The sequence below is a fragment of the Alligator sinensis genome, unplaced genomic scaffold (assembly GCF_000455745.1).
Source record: "Alligator sinensis unplaced genomic scaffold, ASM45574v1 scaffold768_5, whole genome shotgun sequence".
In the NCBI taxonomy this organism is placed as follows: domain Eukaryota; kingdom Metazoa; phylum Chordata; order Crocodylia; family Alligatoridae; genus Alligator; species Alligator sinensis.
The window spans coordinates 978,105-991,632 of NW_005841991.1; the positions used below are offsets into that span (position 1 = coordinate 978,105).

At 44.9% G+C, this 13,528-nt stretch overlaps 1 protein-coding gene across 1 annotated transcript in view; it reads right to left on the reverse strand.

The window, feature by feature from the left end:
* Positions 1–13,528, reverse strand: part of VTI1B (vesicle transport through interaction with t-SNAREs 1B) — a 24,803-nt gene that overhangs the window by 9,200 nt on the left and 2,075 nt on the right. Inside the window, exons 2-4 of the mRNA XM_006021397.3 lie at positions 10,317–10,375; positions 8,466–8,657; positions 4,387–4,560 (exon numbers count right to left, since the gene is read on the reverse strand). Of these exons, the coding sequence (XP_006021459.1) occupies positions 4,387–4,560; positions 8,466–8,657; positions 10,317–10,375 (425 nt within the window). The remainder of the gene's footprint in view (positions 1–4,386; positions 4,561–8,465; positions 8,658–10,316; positions 10,376–13,528) is intronic.

Consider the following 13,528-nt stretch of genomic DNA (forward strand, 5'->3'; position numbering starts at 1 on the left):
CCTGCTGAAGGTGGTACGTGCAGGAACTTTGTAGGATGGGGTCACGAGCACCATGAGCTGCCTGAACCCTGGCCACTCAACTAAAGAGAAGGGCTGGCCATCCAGAGCAAGCATCTCCCCAATGCTCTGGGTGACCTCACTCACCCTTGCAACGCACCCCTCTTTGTCTGCGGCTTTCTCCCACTGCTCCAGGGTGGCCTGCCTCTGCTTCATGGAAACAGAGGGCTTTGGAGCAAGTGGGGGAATTCCCTTTGGGCACACTCCTACTGGTGCCAGGCTGAGAAGGAACAAGGGCAAGGGGGTGCTGCCTCCTGAGATGCATCAGCATCGCCATGGTGGTAAAGTGTTTCACCTCCTTGCCCCAGCTGATCTGCCTTCAGCAGTGCTGGCAGATAGCTTACTTGGGGTCATCTGCCACCTCAAAATGATCCCACACTACACTACCCACCCTGCTTCTGGGTTGAGGGTGGGGATCCTGACTTATCCCCCTCCTCAGCAGGCTGAGGCACAACAACAGGAGGAGCCGACTCAGCTAAGCCATTTGTCTCCACAATCTCAACCTCCTCTGAGGTACTTTCTGGAGGAGACCTGACTCTAGGGGAACTTTGATGGGTGTGGAGCACCAACTCAGATTCCCCCTCAGTCCCCAGAATTTCTTTTGCTAGGCTGCTCAGGTCCCCTGGTTCCAGATCCAGCTCCTCCTCTGGCACTGAAAAGCTCATGCTGGCAGATGAAGCTGGGGTGGAAGAGACTGTCATTCTACTGCTGGTGGCTATTTCTGATGTTAGGGGAGGTGGTGCAGGTGCAGGGACAGGTACTGCTCCCACCTCCTTGTTCCCACTGGCAGCAGAAGACTCATAGCTGCCAGGAAAAAGGATGCATCTACAGCTCTAAGTTCTCCCCCTACCCCTTCTAGTCCCTCTCCCTCCCCTGCCAGAAGACCTGGCACCTGCCTTTCCAGCACACTTCATATTAATCTTTCCTGTGCTGGAAAATGTGTCTATGTGCATAACTAATTAATAATATCTCTTCTTCTTCTCTGATGTATAACTGTCTGACTTCTGTGTTGTGCTTACTGTACGTGTGTGTAATTCATAATATTAATATCTTGTGTGTGTGTGTGTGTATGTGTGTGTATAAAGAGTTGGGGTGGGGGGGCAGGGGGAAACAAGAACAAACAAAAGGTTTTTGGGGGAAGAATAAGTTGAAAGAAATGGATTGGACAGGGATAAAGTAGAGGGATTCTAGTCAGTAAGCTGTATCCAATCTTTTTCAAGAACAGAAACTAGCAGGAGACTGAACACTAGAAAGCCAAGCCAGTCCAGTACCTTTCAGACACTGTTGCTCAGGCAGAAACAGCTCACAAGAGGGACAGAAAGGCAGCAGACAGATGGTTAGATGCTGTTTCTACATCTCTGCCCCACAGCAGTGTGATTGGAAAGGGACTCAGGGAAAGATCACAGTCACTGGCCAGCTACAGCTGTCAGTCTCTCCCCCCTGCTCCCCCTTCCTCTTATCAGTTTCTGTTCCCCTGAAAGACTGCTTTCCAAATCTCCAAATCTTTTCCAAATTTATTCAGAGGTTTGTTTTTTTCCTCCCAATTCAATTCGGATTTGGTGATTCGGCCTCCGAATCAGGCCGAAACTTCTTCGAATTGAATTGGTGACTGAAGCTTCGCACACCTTTAACTCCCTGTCTTAATGTTACCTTCATCTCCTGTGATACAACAGTCCTTTCTACATGGGTAGGATAACAGCAACTGGAACACTATAGTCAGTTCAGGGCACTTCATTATCAGAACCACAATCAGGATAAATATAAGAGTTAACAGGGCTGGGAGAGAAAGATCGGAAATTTGATTGAGCAACAAAAAGGACAGAAAGTAATTTTAGCCTGCAAGTACTAGAAAGTTAAAAAGGCTGAAGGAGAGGAATTAACTCCTTTAAGTTGAACAAGAGTAACAGGGTGAAGTTTATGAAGATCAGGAAGAATATTTCTGATATTAATCTACAGCATATTCCCAAGGACATTTAACTCCCTAACGAACACTTACAAATAACCAAGAGAGAACTGTCATGCATTGGCCCAAGAATTTTCAACTCTAGATTGTTAATAACTAAGCCAATCCAGATGTTTACTCCTCAGAAATTAACTCCGTCCATAAACAATTTAGAAACTGCTTCTTAAGAAGCAAGGAATTAAATGCAGGTTATACAGCTCTAAAGTTTGCCACATGACACGCAAATCAGCTTAATCCTTCATTTCTATGCCATGTTGTGATTACATTTTCCAGAGTCTGAACAAGTCTACTCCAGAAGTTAAAAGGAAGGGAAATCAGGTAATCTATCCTGGCAGTCCAACTTGGTGCACATTTTAAAATGGCTCTTCACTTGTTATCTATTTCCATTCACCAGCAATCTTGGTAAGTTAATGAAGCTACTTACTCCCATACTTTCAATAAAGCAAACCCATTTCACCCAATTCATTCACAGCGTAAACTGAAAAGGAAATGTAACAAGCTGGAGTCAGTTTGTGTACAGTCCAATACTAACAACTGTTGTGTTACCTTACTACAAAGGTAACGCACTCTGATGTCTCATCACAGATTAGCAAAATACAGGAGCACATACAAAAATAAATTAGGTTCTGTATATTTATTATGATTTCAACAGTGGAAAGACTATGTAAAAGGCCCAAAAGTGCAAATCTATAAACAAAATGTTACTGAGATGGTACATTCAAAAGACTATTCCCCCTCCATCAAGCATAAGGCAGCAATGTAACACATTTTTAGGAGTTACATCTGCAAAAAGTTAACCCTCCTTGTAGAAAATAAAGAGAGCCTACAATCCCCTGCGATAAGATATTTCCTGGATCTATGCCTGGGATATACACTACAGAAAATTCCTAGCTACCCTCAAAACCTGATCAGGAGTACTATTAACCCTTAGGACACTGGCAGTTTTCTGGACATCTTAGAGCAGAATGGAGCTGTGCTTTAGACTACATACAACTACATAAGCATGACACTGTCACTCAAGATCATCTCCCAGCATATGTAGAGTCATGTTGTGGCACTAAAAGGAATTAGAAGGAGGTACTGAACAAATCAAGTTCTAGAAGAGCCTTCTAACACAAGCAATGGGACTAAAAACAATCAACCAACCAAACAACAAAACAAAACAAAAAAACCCTTTAACTGTTCCTTCTTCTGCATCCATGGAATGTCTTTCCAAGTTTCAGTTAAAAGTATGCAAATCTATTGTAGGTAGAAGGGTTGCAGAAATTTTGCCAAAGGTAAAGTCAACTAAACCTTTATTGTTGATTGTGCTTTTGAAATAATCAAGCTTAAGTGAGCAGAGCTGTAGTAGAAAAATATATTTACTTGGAAAGTGAGCAGATACCGTTTGACAGTAACTCAAACCAAAAATAAATGCTTCAGTATTTAAATTCTAACTTAAACAAAAGTATGTAATTTAAGCTATTAACTGTCTTGTCATTTCCTCTGTGTCCTCAGGGGAACAGAAGAGACTTAAGGTGAAGTTCTATGTTACACTTAGACAACACTAAATCTGTGAAATGTTAAGTGATGTTAAATTCCAAACATGCTGTGAGAAGTTGCAAGTTAAGGGTTAATACCAATTCTTCCCTGCACAGCTCTGACTTGCCAGAAGGCTGACAAGCAGGAGCATGCCTAGAAGCCAGGACACTTGGGCTCTATCCCAGCTCTAGGTATGTACAGAGGGGGCAGAGAGGGGTGGAGATGGACATGAAAGCAGTGCATCCTCAGATGGCGGAAGACTCCAAATTGTTCGTTTTAGCTCCACCAAACAAACTGAAATTACCCTAATATGAGCTAGGTATCGCGATAGAGGGCACTTTGCAGGAGTTAAAAAGCTTTATAGTGTAGACACTGGCCTTTTAAGTGCTCTTAATATGGTCCATCTGCAACTTCACACTTATTGGGTCATTTAGTCCAAGTATAAAAGATAGGGTGAAAACTAGTTAACCATTTCAATTTAGTTTACATTGCCAGGTGGGGAAGAAAAGAAATGCTTTGAATTTTGATCAATACCAATCACCTTGCACAGACCTCTGAAACCCAAATAATAATGAATTTAAAAGCTATTTCACAGTTTACTCCTGGTGACAAAGGGCTCTCTATTGTGGAGTATTTGCAGACTTTACAGGCTACACATGATTGAGAGCATTTTCACTTTTCTTCTGTCTACAGCCTACTCCTTCCTCCCAGATATCTACACAAACATCCCAGGGAATAATTCTGAAAACTCTAGGCAGGTCTCCACAGGAGTTATTTGGTGTGATCATTCCCAGTAGGTGCATGCCAAGCTTTTATGTTAAAATGCTAACAAGTCCTATACTCACTCTGCCTCTGGTGCGTTCCAGCTGCTCTCGCTGCTCCCCAAGTTCCTCGATTATATTGGTACCAATCTGATCAGTCTCTGCAGAAATTTGGTGTGAACGCTCAATGCTCTGAGTGGCTCGGTTCAGGCTATCTGTCCCCTGGAGAACCAGCACCCTCTGAGACTGCAGCTGAGTCTGAAAAAGAGAGTTTCTATTTAGCTATTAAATACAGGCATTAGACATTTCTAATTTCTTATAAAGACAAATGGCCCTGTAGGCCATCTAATCTATCTGTAATGGTAACAAAGCCCTCTCAGGTTATTAAGGGAAGAAGTTATTGTTAACCGTGAAAGTGGCCATTAGAGTGTATGTCAGCCTTGTAACACTGACGTTTAGAGACCTATCTGCAACACTTCTAGAGAACAGAGAGCAAGCCAGATGCAAGTCTGACCACATTCTCAGCAAGCAGCATTTTAAACTAGCTGAAAGAGGAGGAAAGGAAAAAGCTCTCTCTGGGTAGAAAGTTGTTAAAGTCAGAAAACAATTTGGGCAGGAAATTTCGTGCAGTTATGAAATGCATAGAAGTTACGGGATGCAACAGAGCCTGAGGTATGGTGTAACAGAAGCTGCCCTGCTCCCCCAAACCTATTATAAGAATGGCCTCAAAACTGACTGACAACAACAAGGATTCAGGAGTCATTCTGCGTTATTATAAATGGGGCGCATCTCCACATTGCCCTATGGCAACATAGCGATGTGCTACATCACCATATAGTGCGCTACGGCAATGTAGTAATCATGTGTGTCTGCATGCGATCGCCAGCTACGTCACCATAGCAGTATGCTCCCTGGAAACAGCTCACCACTACAGTGACATAGTGGTGAAATTTAACCGTGCGCATGGCGCAGTAACCGCTCATACTGCATCGTGCTTTAGTACGTCCAAAAAGAAGTACTAAAGTACAGCACTGTAGCAACATTGCCATATGGCGATGTGTAGATGCACCCATAGAGTTCCAGTACTATCTCTATCTGCTGTACTGGAAACTCATTGTCTATCGCTCCAAAGTAGAAAATTCTGGGGAAACCTAGTCTCAGCTTTTACATTTACTGGTTATTAAGAAGGGAACTCCAGCATACTTACACGAGGATAATAAACTAATTATTTTTGGGAAAGCTGTTTCAAAAACAAGTCATCAAGTGCCAAAGCCCATGGTTATGGAACACATGTAATCTGAGCTCTAAGGCAGCGGTCAGCAACATCCAGGCTGCATAGTCACTGGATCTGGCCTGCAGAGCCAGAAGGCTTTGCCTCTGCCTATGCCTGTGCTGTGGCCAGGCAACAAGGATCTGTACTGGGGCCAGTTGCACCTGCATCACTGCCACTTCTCCCTGCCCCCCTGCTCCCCAGCTGCACCAGGGGCACAACTTCCAGCCAGTGGGGAACTGAGCCAGGACTGGCCAGTTTCCAGCTGCACCCACACTGTAGCTGAAAAGTGAGGACACAAACAATGCCCCCTTGTTACTGATACACCAAAGCCACCTGGCCGATGTCAAACTTGAGCCAGGTTGTTCTGGCCTAAAGCTTGAAAAGCTTGCTGGCCCCTGCTCCAAGCGGAAAATAGCATCTACTCCAGGAAGCCAGCCAAGAAAAAGATATGATTCAATACAAAAGAGGCTTGGTGTAGTTAATGGAATTAAATAATTTTTAAGGGTAGCTGAAAGGATCGGTTTAAACTTAGAAAAAGTAGGACAGTTCAGTCTCAGCCAAGGAGCTGCTTTTAAGTGATAAATCTAGTGTGGGAAAGGTTTAGGGATTTATTTATTTATTTTTAAACAGTCTAGTTAGAGATCAGCCTGTACCAGAGATTCCATCCGTGAACCACCCACCTCTCTGCCAGTAAGGGAGATTTATATGAAAATAGGATCTTTTCTTCCCAAGGCCTTCTTTTATTTCTGCTTAAAGCAGTCCTTTATTTACAGCATCATGATGGGCTGGTGTATAACCTGATCTCCACAATCAGTGGCTGAGAGATGTATAATGACTGTAGGACAAAACGGGATCTCAGACACAATCTTTTCCTAAATCTTTAATCTACCATTCTGTAGGTCACATGTTGTAGAGAGGTTATGAGCAATGAGAGAATCCACATAGGTTAAGGACAGGACTTAGTCTTCACCACACTTCCCATCTTTTCTAATTTTAATTCTGATAAAAGGTATCTGGAAGACTAAAATAATTCATAGGCAGCACCACAACAGCCCAGACAGGCAAGTCTCTCAGCTTGTAGACTAGAGACAATTCCAGTCTAACAGATTCAGACATAACTTGGCATCCCTTTCTATAAGCCAGATCTGCTTGTTTATATCTTGAATTATAAGCAGTATACTGTTCAGACCATTAAAAAAAAGTTTGGTAGAGTGCTTTAGATAATTTAAACTGAAAGTGTTTACAGCTAATTCTATTACTGGCTGTATATAATACATTTAATTTACACACTTCATTCAGGATAAGTAGCAAAATTAAACTGATCATTTAAATTTTTACCCTGCATTAGAATAATTATTTATCCTTTCCAGAACTGTAAAGGAATGTTTAAACAAAAGTAGTTCAATGTTTCACAAATCTCTTTCATATTAGGTTTTAAGAAAGAGAACTGAACGCTATTTGAACATACAGTATAACCTCATAAATCCGGAATTATCGAAAATCCGGCACTTCTTAAAACTACACTCCACTGGGGAGTAGCAGCAGCCGGTCCCAGAGCAGAGGAGGGGGAAGCTTGCACACGCCATCCACCACCCTGTGCCGCTGCTCCGCATGGAGCCGCTGCTCTGGGACCAGCCACCCCTCCCCCAACCCCTCCAGTTTCAAAAATCCAGAATTTTCATATTTCCAGCAGGTGCTTGGTCCTGAGCATGCCAGATTCATAAAGTTATACTGTATCTTAAAAACATGTTTGTTTTTGAGATAACCAATATGGGTTCTATTAAGAAACCCTCTAAGCATGATTTTCCTCTCACCTGAAACATTCATATTAAACGCAGAGTAGATTTATAGCCAAGTTACATGAGGTCTGAAACTAAGGGGGTTAAAGCTGAAACACTAGCAATAGCACAATGACTTGGACGCGGGGGTAAAAAGCACCCTGTTCAAATTCGCAGACTACACTAAGATGTGGGGAGAAGTGCGCACGCTAGAAGGACGCTGCAATTGGACCTAGACAGGTTACAGGGGTGGGCGGATGAGAACAGGATGGGTTTCAACACTGACAAGTGCAAGGTACTGCACCTGGGAAGGAAAAACCAGCAGCACACCTACAGGCTGGGTGTCCCTTCTTGTCAGTGCAGAGGCAGAAAAGGATCTTGGGAGTCATTACTGATGCCAAAATTAACATGGGCCGACAGTGTGGGGACACAGTCAGGAAGGCCAACCACACCTTGTCATGCATCCACAGATGCATCTCGAGCAGGTCCAAGGAGGTGATCCTCCCCCTCTATGCGACACTGGTCAGGCCACAGTTGGAGTACTGCGTCCAGTTCTGGGCACTGCACTTCAGGAGGGATGTGGACAACATGGAGAGGGTCCAGAGGAGGGCCACCCGCATGATCAGGGGTCAGTATGGGAGGCCCTACAAGGAGAGGCTAAGGGACCCGAACCTGTTCAGCCTCCACAATAGAAGGCTGAGGGGGGGATCTAGTAGCCGTTTACAAACTAGTCGGGGGGGGTCAGCAGGCATTGGGGGGTCCCTGTTCCCAGGAGTGACAAGAAATAACAGTCACAAGCTGGCAGAGGGTAGATTCAGGCAAGATATCAGAAGGCACTACTTCACTGTCAGGGTGGCTAGGAGCTGGAACCAACTTCCAAGAGAAGTGGTGCTGGCTCCTACCCTGGGGGTCTTTAAGAGGAGGCTAGATGAACACCTTGCCGGGGTCGTTTGACCCCAGTACCCTTTCCTGCCATGGCAGCGGGTAGGACTTGATGATCTGCTCAGGTCCCTTCTGACCCTACCAACTATGAAACTATGAAACAGTCAGAGTTGCACTGTAATGCAATCAGCAAAGGTCTTAAATACAGTTAATATCCCCTGGATGCTCACACTCTGCTCATTTTCCATGGAGTAGATTCCATATTTTGTGTCTCCCCGATTGCCAGGAACCAAGCCCAGATCTGTGCTTCTCATCTCTCTCTGGAACATTGACAGGTCTCTCTTGTAGGCCCGGATCTTGCTCATCATTTGGTTGCGGAAGGGCAGTGGCGCATGCTTCAATTCTTCTTCCATCTCCCGCAGCTTTAGTAAGAAAGAGTAGTTACAAAAAGCCCCAGATCCATTCTGTGACCAAACTAGGATGTCACAATATGCCCCAACAAGGCTCTGCTTTGAAACTGACCAACCGCCCAAGGCATGCACGTAGTTTTGAGAGAAAGACGACTGAAGTTGCTTTCATCTAATACAGAGACCTTGCACACAGGTCTAAAGGTCCCCAGCCCAATACAGAGTGCTGTGTACCAAACCTGTGGTCCTCATAAAAAAAAAAATCACACCTGGATGTTAAATAAGAGGTAATCAGGTTACATGACTCTACAGTTCAAGAACATAGCAAACCCCTTTGTTAAAAATGACCTTTCCTCTCTAAAAAGAGTCTGAAACTAAAAGACAAATCTTAACAGTTCTGTATCAACACAAGGCAGAACATTCTTTGAATTAAGATCTCAGGTTTGTGCTTCTTTTCCTTTCCATATTTTTAATAATTCCATGTTGTAGTTGGAAGTGTCATGTCATTGGTACCTTCCATAATTGGATATGCATTGTTAGATGCTATTCCAGCAGCACAGGTGAGTTTACTTAGTGTAACTCTCTAGCATACACATTTACCCTGATGTAAGACACTGTGTAATGCTCCAAGGAAAGAGCACTGCAAAAATTATGGCGCTGATTTTCTATTGTATGTTGACAGTTGTATTTTTTCTCCTTTTGATGTTGCCTAACATAATACTTTCCCATCACATCTATGAGATAGTCCCTCCAAGATCCCTAGTCTGACTATCCAGACCCAAATGCCAAGGCTCAGGATTGTGACCGAATGTGGTAGTATTTTGTAAAACTCCTATGGTATGATGCCTGAGGCTCCATACCTTGATTATATGCTGATACCCCTGAGGTTAAAGGGGTTAACTTCCACCCTGGACTACAAGAGGGTAGCATGTTAGCTTCTATATGTTTGGCTGGTAGAAAATGGATCATTAGAAAATGAAAAGGGCAATCTCTTGAGCATATACTAACAACCTTTTAGAGAAGCAAGATGTTGGCTGCTGTGGTCCCCCTGCTTTAATTGAGGCAGGTTATAGTGTTATGTCATGTTGTGTAAGGGTTGACAGTAGTTGTAGTAAGAGGTTAGATTATGGCATTGTATAGGATGGTTTGGATAAGGATGATCCCGCCTCAGGCAGGGGGTTGGACTAGATCGGGGTCGACAACATTTTTGGGCAGAATGCCAAAAACACCTGTAACCACAACTTATAAGATACTGACATGCCAGGGGTGGACAGCAAAGGAGCCACAAGGTGCCCGATCCTTGCTGTGGCAGTGTTGCCCCACGCACCTTCTGCACCATCTGCCCCAAGGGGTATGTGGTCAAGCAAAATGCCTTTGTGTGCCATGCTCTGGCACCTATGCCAGGGGTTACCTACCCCTGGACTAAATAGTCTCTGGAGGTTCCTTCTAGCCCTACTTCTTTTGTAAGTGAATTCATAGGATCATAGAGAACTAGCTTGGTGATTATGAAAGAAGCCCCAATAACTGGAGATTAACTTGTAACTACTAGTACCCAGGACCCCAGATTAAAGGAACTAGGCAAAAACAAAAACTGGCTACAAAGCAGGAAACAAGACTTTTGAACTTCAGCCCCTGCTCCACCCTTCCTCCTAACAGCTCCAGTCACATGTTTACCGTTTCATTTGCTTCCCGTTGTTTCTCATCAAATTCTCGTATTAGTTTCTTCTTCTCTTCTAAGGAAGAAAGCAGAAAGTATGTCAGACACACCAGAAAAACATCAGTACAAGCCACAAGAGGACACGTCACAGAAAAGCTCAAGTTGAAAGGCAGGGGCTGACTAGAAGGATACCAGGCCAAAATTCACCTTAAAATGAAAACCTGTCAGTAAATTACGAAGGGCCAGGTAACTTAAATACACACAAATCAATACTGGCCAGCAGTCTGTCAGACCTACAACCTGAAATAATTTACTGATTTTTTTAGTCAAGAAATCACTATTCCCAGAACAGTCCTGAGCAATGTCCTTAACTCAGGATGCAGATATATGTGGCATGCATGTCATAACCATCTATGTACTTTAGCATACAAATTCTACAAGCTGAACATATGGCTAAATTGGGGACTTCAATGGGGAACAACTAGTGCAAATGGCAAACAACTAGTGGAGCAGGCATCCAGAAACGCTCCTCCACATCCACTAGGAACACTGGCCCCCACTCAATGCTGTGGAGTTGATTTTTGGGGGGGGGGGGGGGGGGGAGTGCAATTAGTGTGGTTCCTCAGACTGGCTGGCAACCTCATCCCAGTCTACCCGGCATACTGTGCTGCACGTGGCTAAATCCAGTGTTCACTGCACCCCCAGCTTAGCCTGACACTACTTTGTAGAGGGAGGGAAGAAGTGAGCAGTCCTGGGTTATGTTCCTGCTTCCTTTCACAACAGCCTGGGGGCTCAGCCTCCCTTTGCCCAACCCTCAGACCTCTTGAAGGCTCAGGACAAGCATAGTGGTTTCTTAACCTGGCAGGGGAAATACTGTGTCCATGAAGGCAGTTTTCCTGAAGCGTACCCCAGGAGTACTGCTCTTCTGGCATGGTTCAGTACCTGCCAAGGTGTAGCAGCTTTCAGCCCACTTTCTGAAAATGGGAGTCCCCTGCTTTGCTTGCGCGAAGGGCCTTATGGCTAAGGGCAAACAAAAGTTGGGGGCATCCGAACCCCAAGCCTCTGGGCTTGAGCCTGCAAGTAGGATGTCTGCCAAAGGTTTTGGAAATATCTGATGCCTCAGGTGTGGGTGGCAGATGTTCACCAGTAGTAAGGCCACTTATGGCTCCAGACTCTTGGATTTGGAATTAGTTTTGGCTAATTTGGCCCCGGATACACATTAAAAAGAACCCTCAAAAAACAAAAAAAAAACCCTCAGGCAGGCCCCTTGCCAGGAGCTGGTAGGGGCTGAGGTGCTACACACCAGTCTCCTGGAGATGGAGGAGGACATAAGGTGGTGGTGTGGAAATGGCAAGGAGTGGGATGGCCAGGGGCATGAAAGGGCATGAGGGACCAACTGCTGGACAGATTTGGCAGCCAGGCTGCAAGATACACTGGGAGCCCCATCCTGGCTGCAATGGTGCTGCACATTCAGGGGGCAGCAGGAGCCAGAGCCCCTGAGACCAGACTAAGAATAGGGGTGTAGGGGTGGGGAGGGGTGAGAAGGCACAGCATCTCTTTTCTTGCCAGGTTTCCCCACTGGGCACCTAGCTCCAAGCATCTGTAAAGGCACAGCCAGGAAGAGGGGTGGGAGACAGCATGCTATCAGATCAGATCTAGCAAACTCTGGACCTGGCTCTCAGAAGAGAAGCAAGTGTGACTTTCTGGGTCAGCTCCCCGCTCCTTCCCAGGCTGAGGGCCCACCTGGGACAGCCTCCATTGTATTGCTGGGTTTTGCCTCGCTTCTAGAGCAGGCAGGCATCCTAACGATCATTCCCACAAACCAATCCTACACACAAAGACTGGCTGCACACCATTTACCCAGTGCACAGGGCTGGAGACTTGAGCACTACTGCTCTAAAGGCATCAAATTTCAGTTGTCTCTGTTTTTACTGCAAAGCAAGATCCAAATGAGTGGGCTCTTCCCCAAAACAATGTCATTCTTCCACATACACGAGTTTCTCTTTTGTTGACAACCTGCTGGCTACACTAGAATTAAGCCACCTAGAAAGATCAGGATTATGCTAGATGATACAGTCCTTCCTGGGCCAGTTTTATGGAGAGCTTCAAAGACAATGACTAAAACCCTGAACTTGACCAATTGGCTGAGAGCTAGTTATGTGACAGGAACAATTCTGTGTTACCAAGCCTACAATCTGCTGGATTCTAAACAAGCCATAGCCTTTTCTTAGGTTTCACATCTCAGTCTGTGGGTTTCACATCTCAGTTCACAGAGTTACAGAAAGTCAGCCCTGGTGGTCACAAGGCTATACTCCCATGGAACAATACTGTACATCGCTGGTTTGCCCTAGCCACTCCTCTACTGGAGAAACAAAGCTGGCCAGACAGGCAGGAGGCAACTACGTGTCAGGCCATGCAACAAGAGAACATGCTGACTGTGAGGAGATTCGTCCACACTGGTAGAAATCCCTTCCTCTGGCTCCTTCCTTTTTTCAGTTCTTGAAATACACGATAAGCTCATCGTGCGACTTACAGGGAGACCAGCTGCCGGGAGCGAGGGGTGCTTTACCTACCACTAGCACCAGCCTCCCATTAAAACAAAGACATACAAGGAAAAGCCTCCTCTTGCCAGCATCGCTTCCTGCACTGGATACTGCTATTGAGCCCATTTCTCATGAGCCAGCTTCCCTGGGCAGCGCAGGTCTCGTACAGGCACGAAAAGTAGTTTAGAGCAGTGGTGCAAGGATTGCCAGGTCTTAAATACAAAATTATTATGTTGGAAGCTCAAAATTATTGTATTTGTTGAAAAACTATTGTACACTGAAAAAATATGCAACTAAGTATGCAAATAAGTTATCTTCTTACTTACTGTAAGTTGCCAGTGAGCAAGTAAGAACTGGGTCAAACTCAAAATATTTCTTTATTTTAAGGCAAGCAGCCATAAGAAAGTCCTGTAACAAGCCCAAAATGTAGAGGGAATCCAAATTCCAAGACTTCCAGGCTTAAGCCTGCACGTAGGATGCTTGCCAATTAGAGGTGCACCGACTGGTTCATATCGGACTGGCACCGATAAGAAGAAAACTGACATTATCGGCAATCAGCTTTTTTTGGCTAGTGTAGCCAATAATGTCACCAATAAATGCTGCATGGATCTGCACAGGCACAGCATGCATGTGGCCAGGAATGCAGCCTGGCAGCTTGGAGAGCAGCATCCAGGCAATAAGTCTGT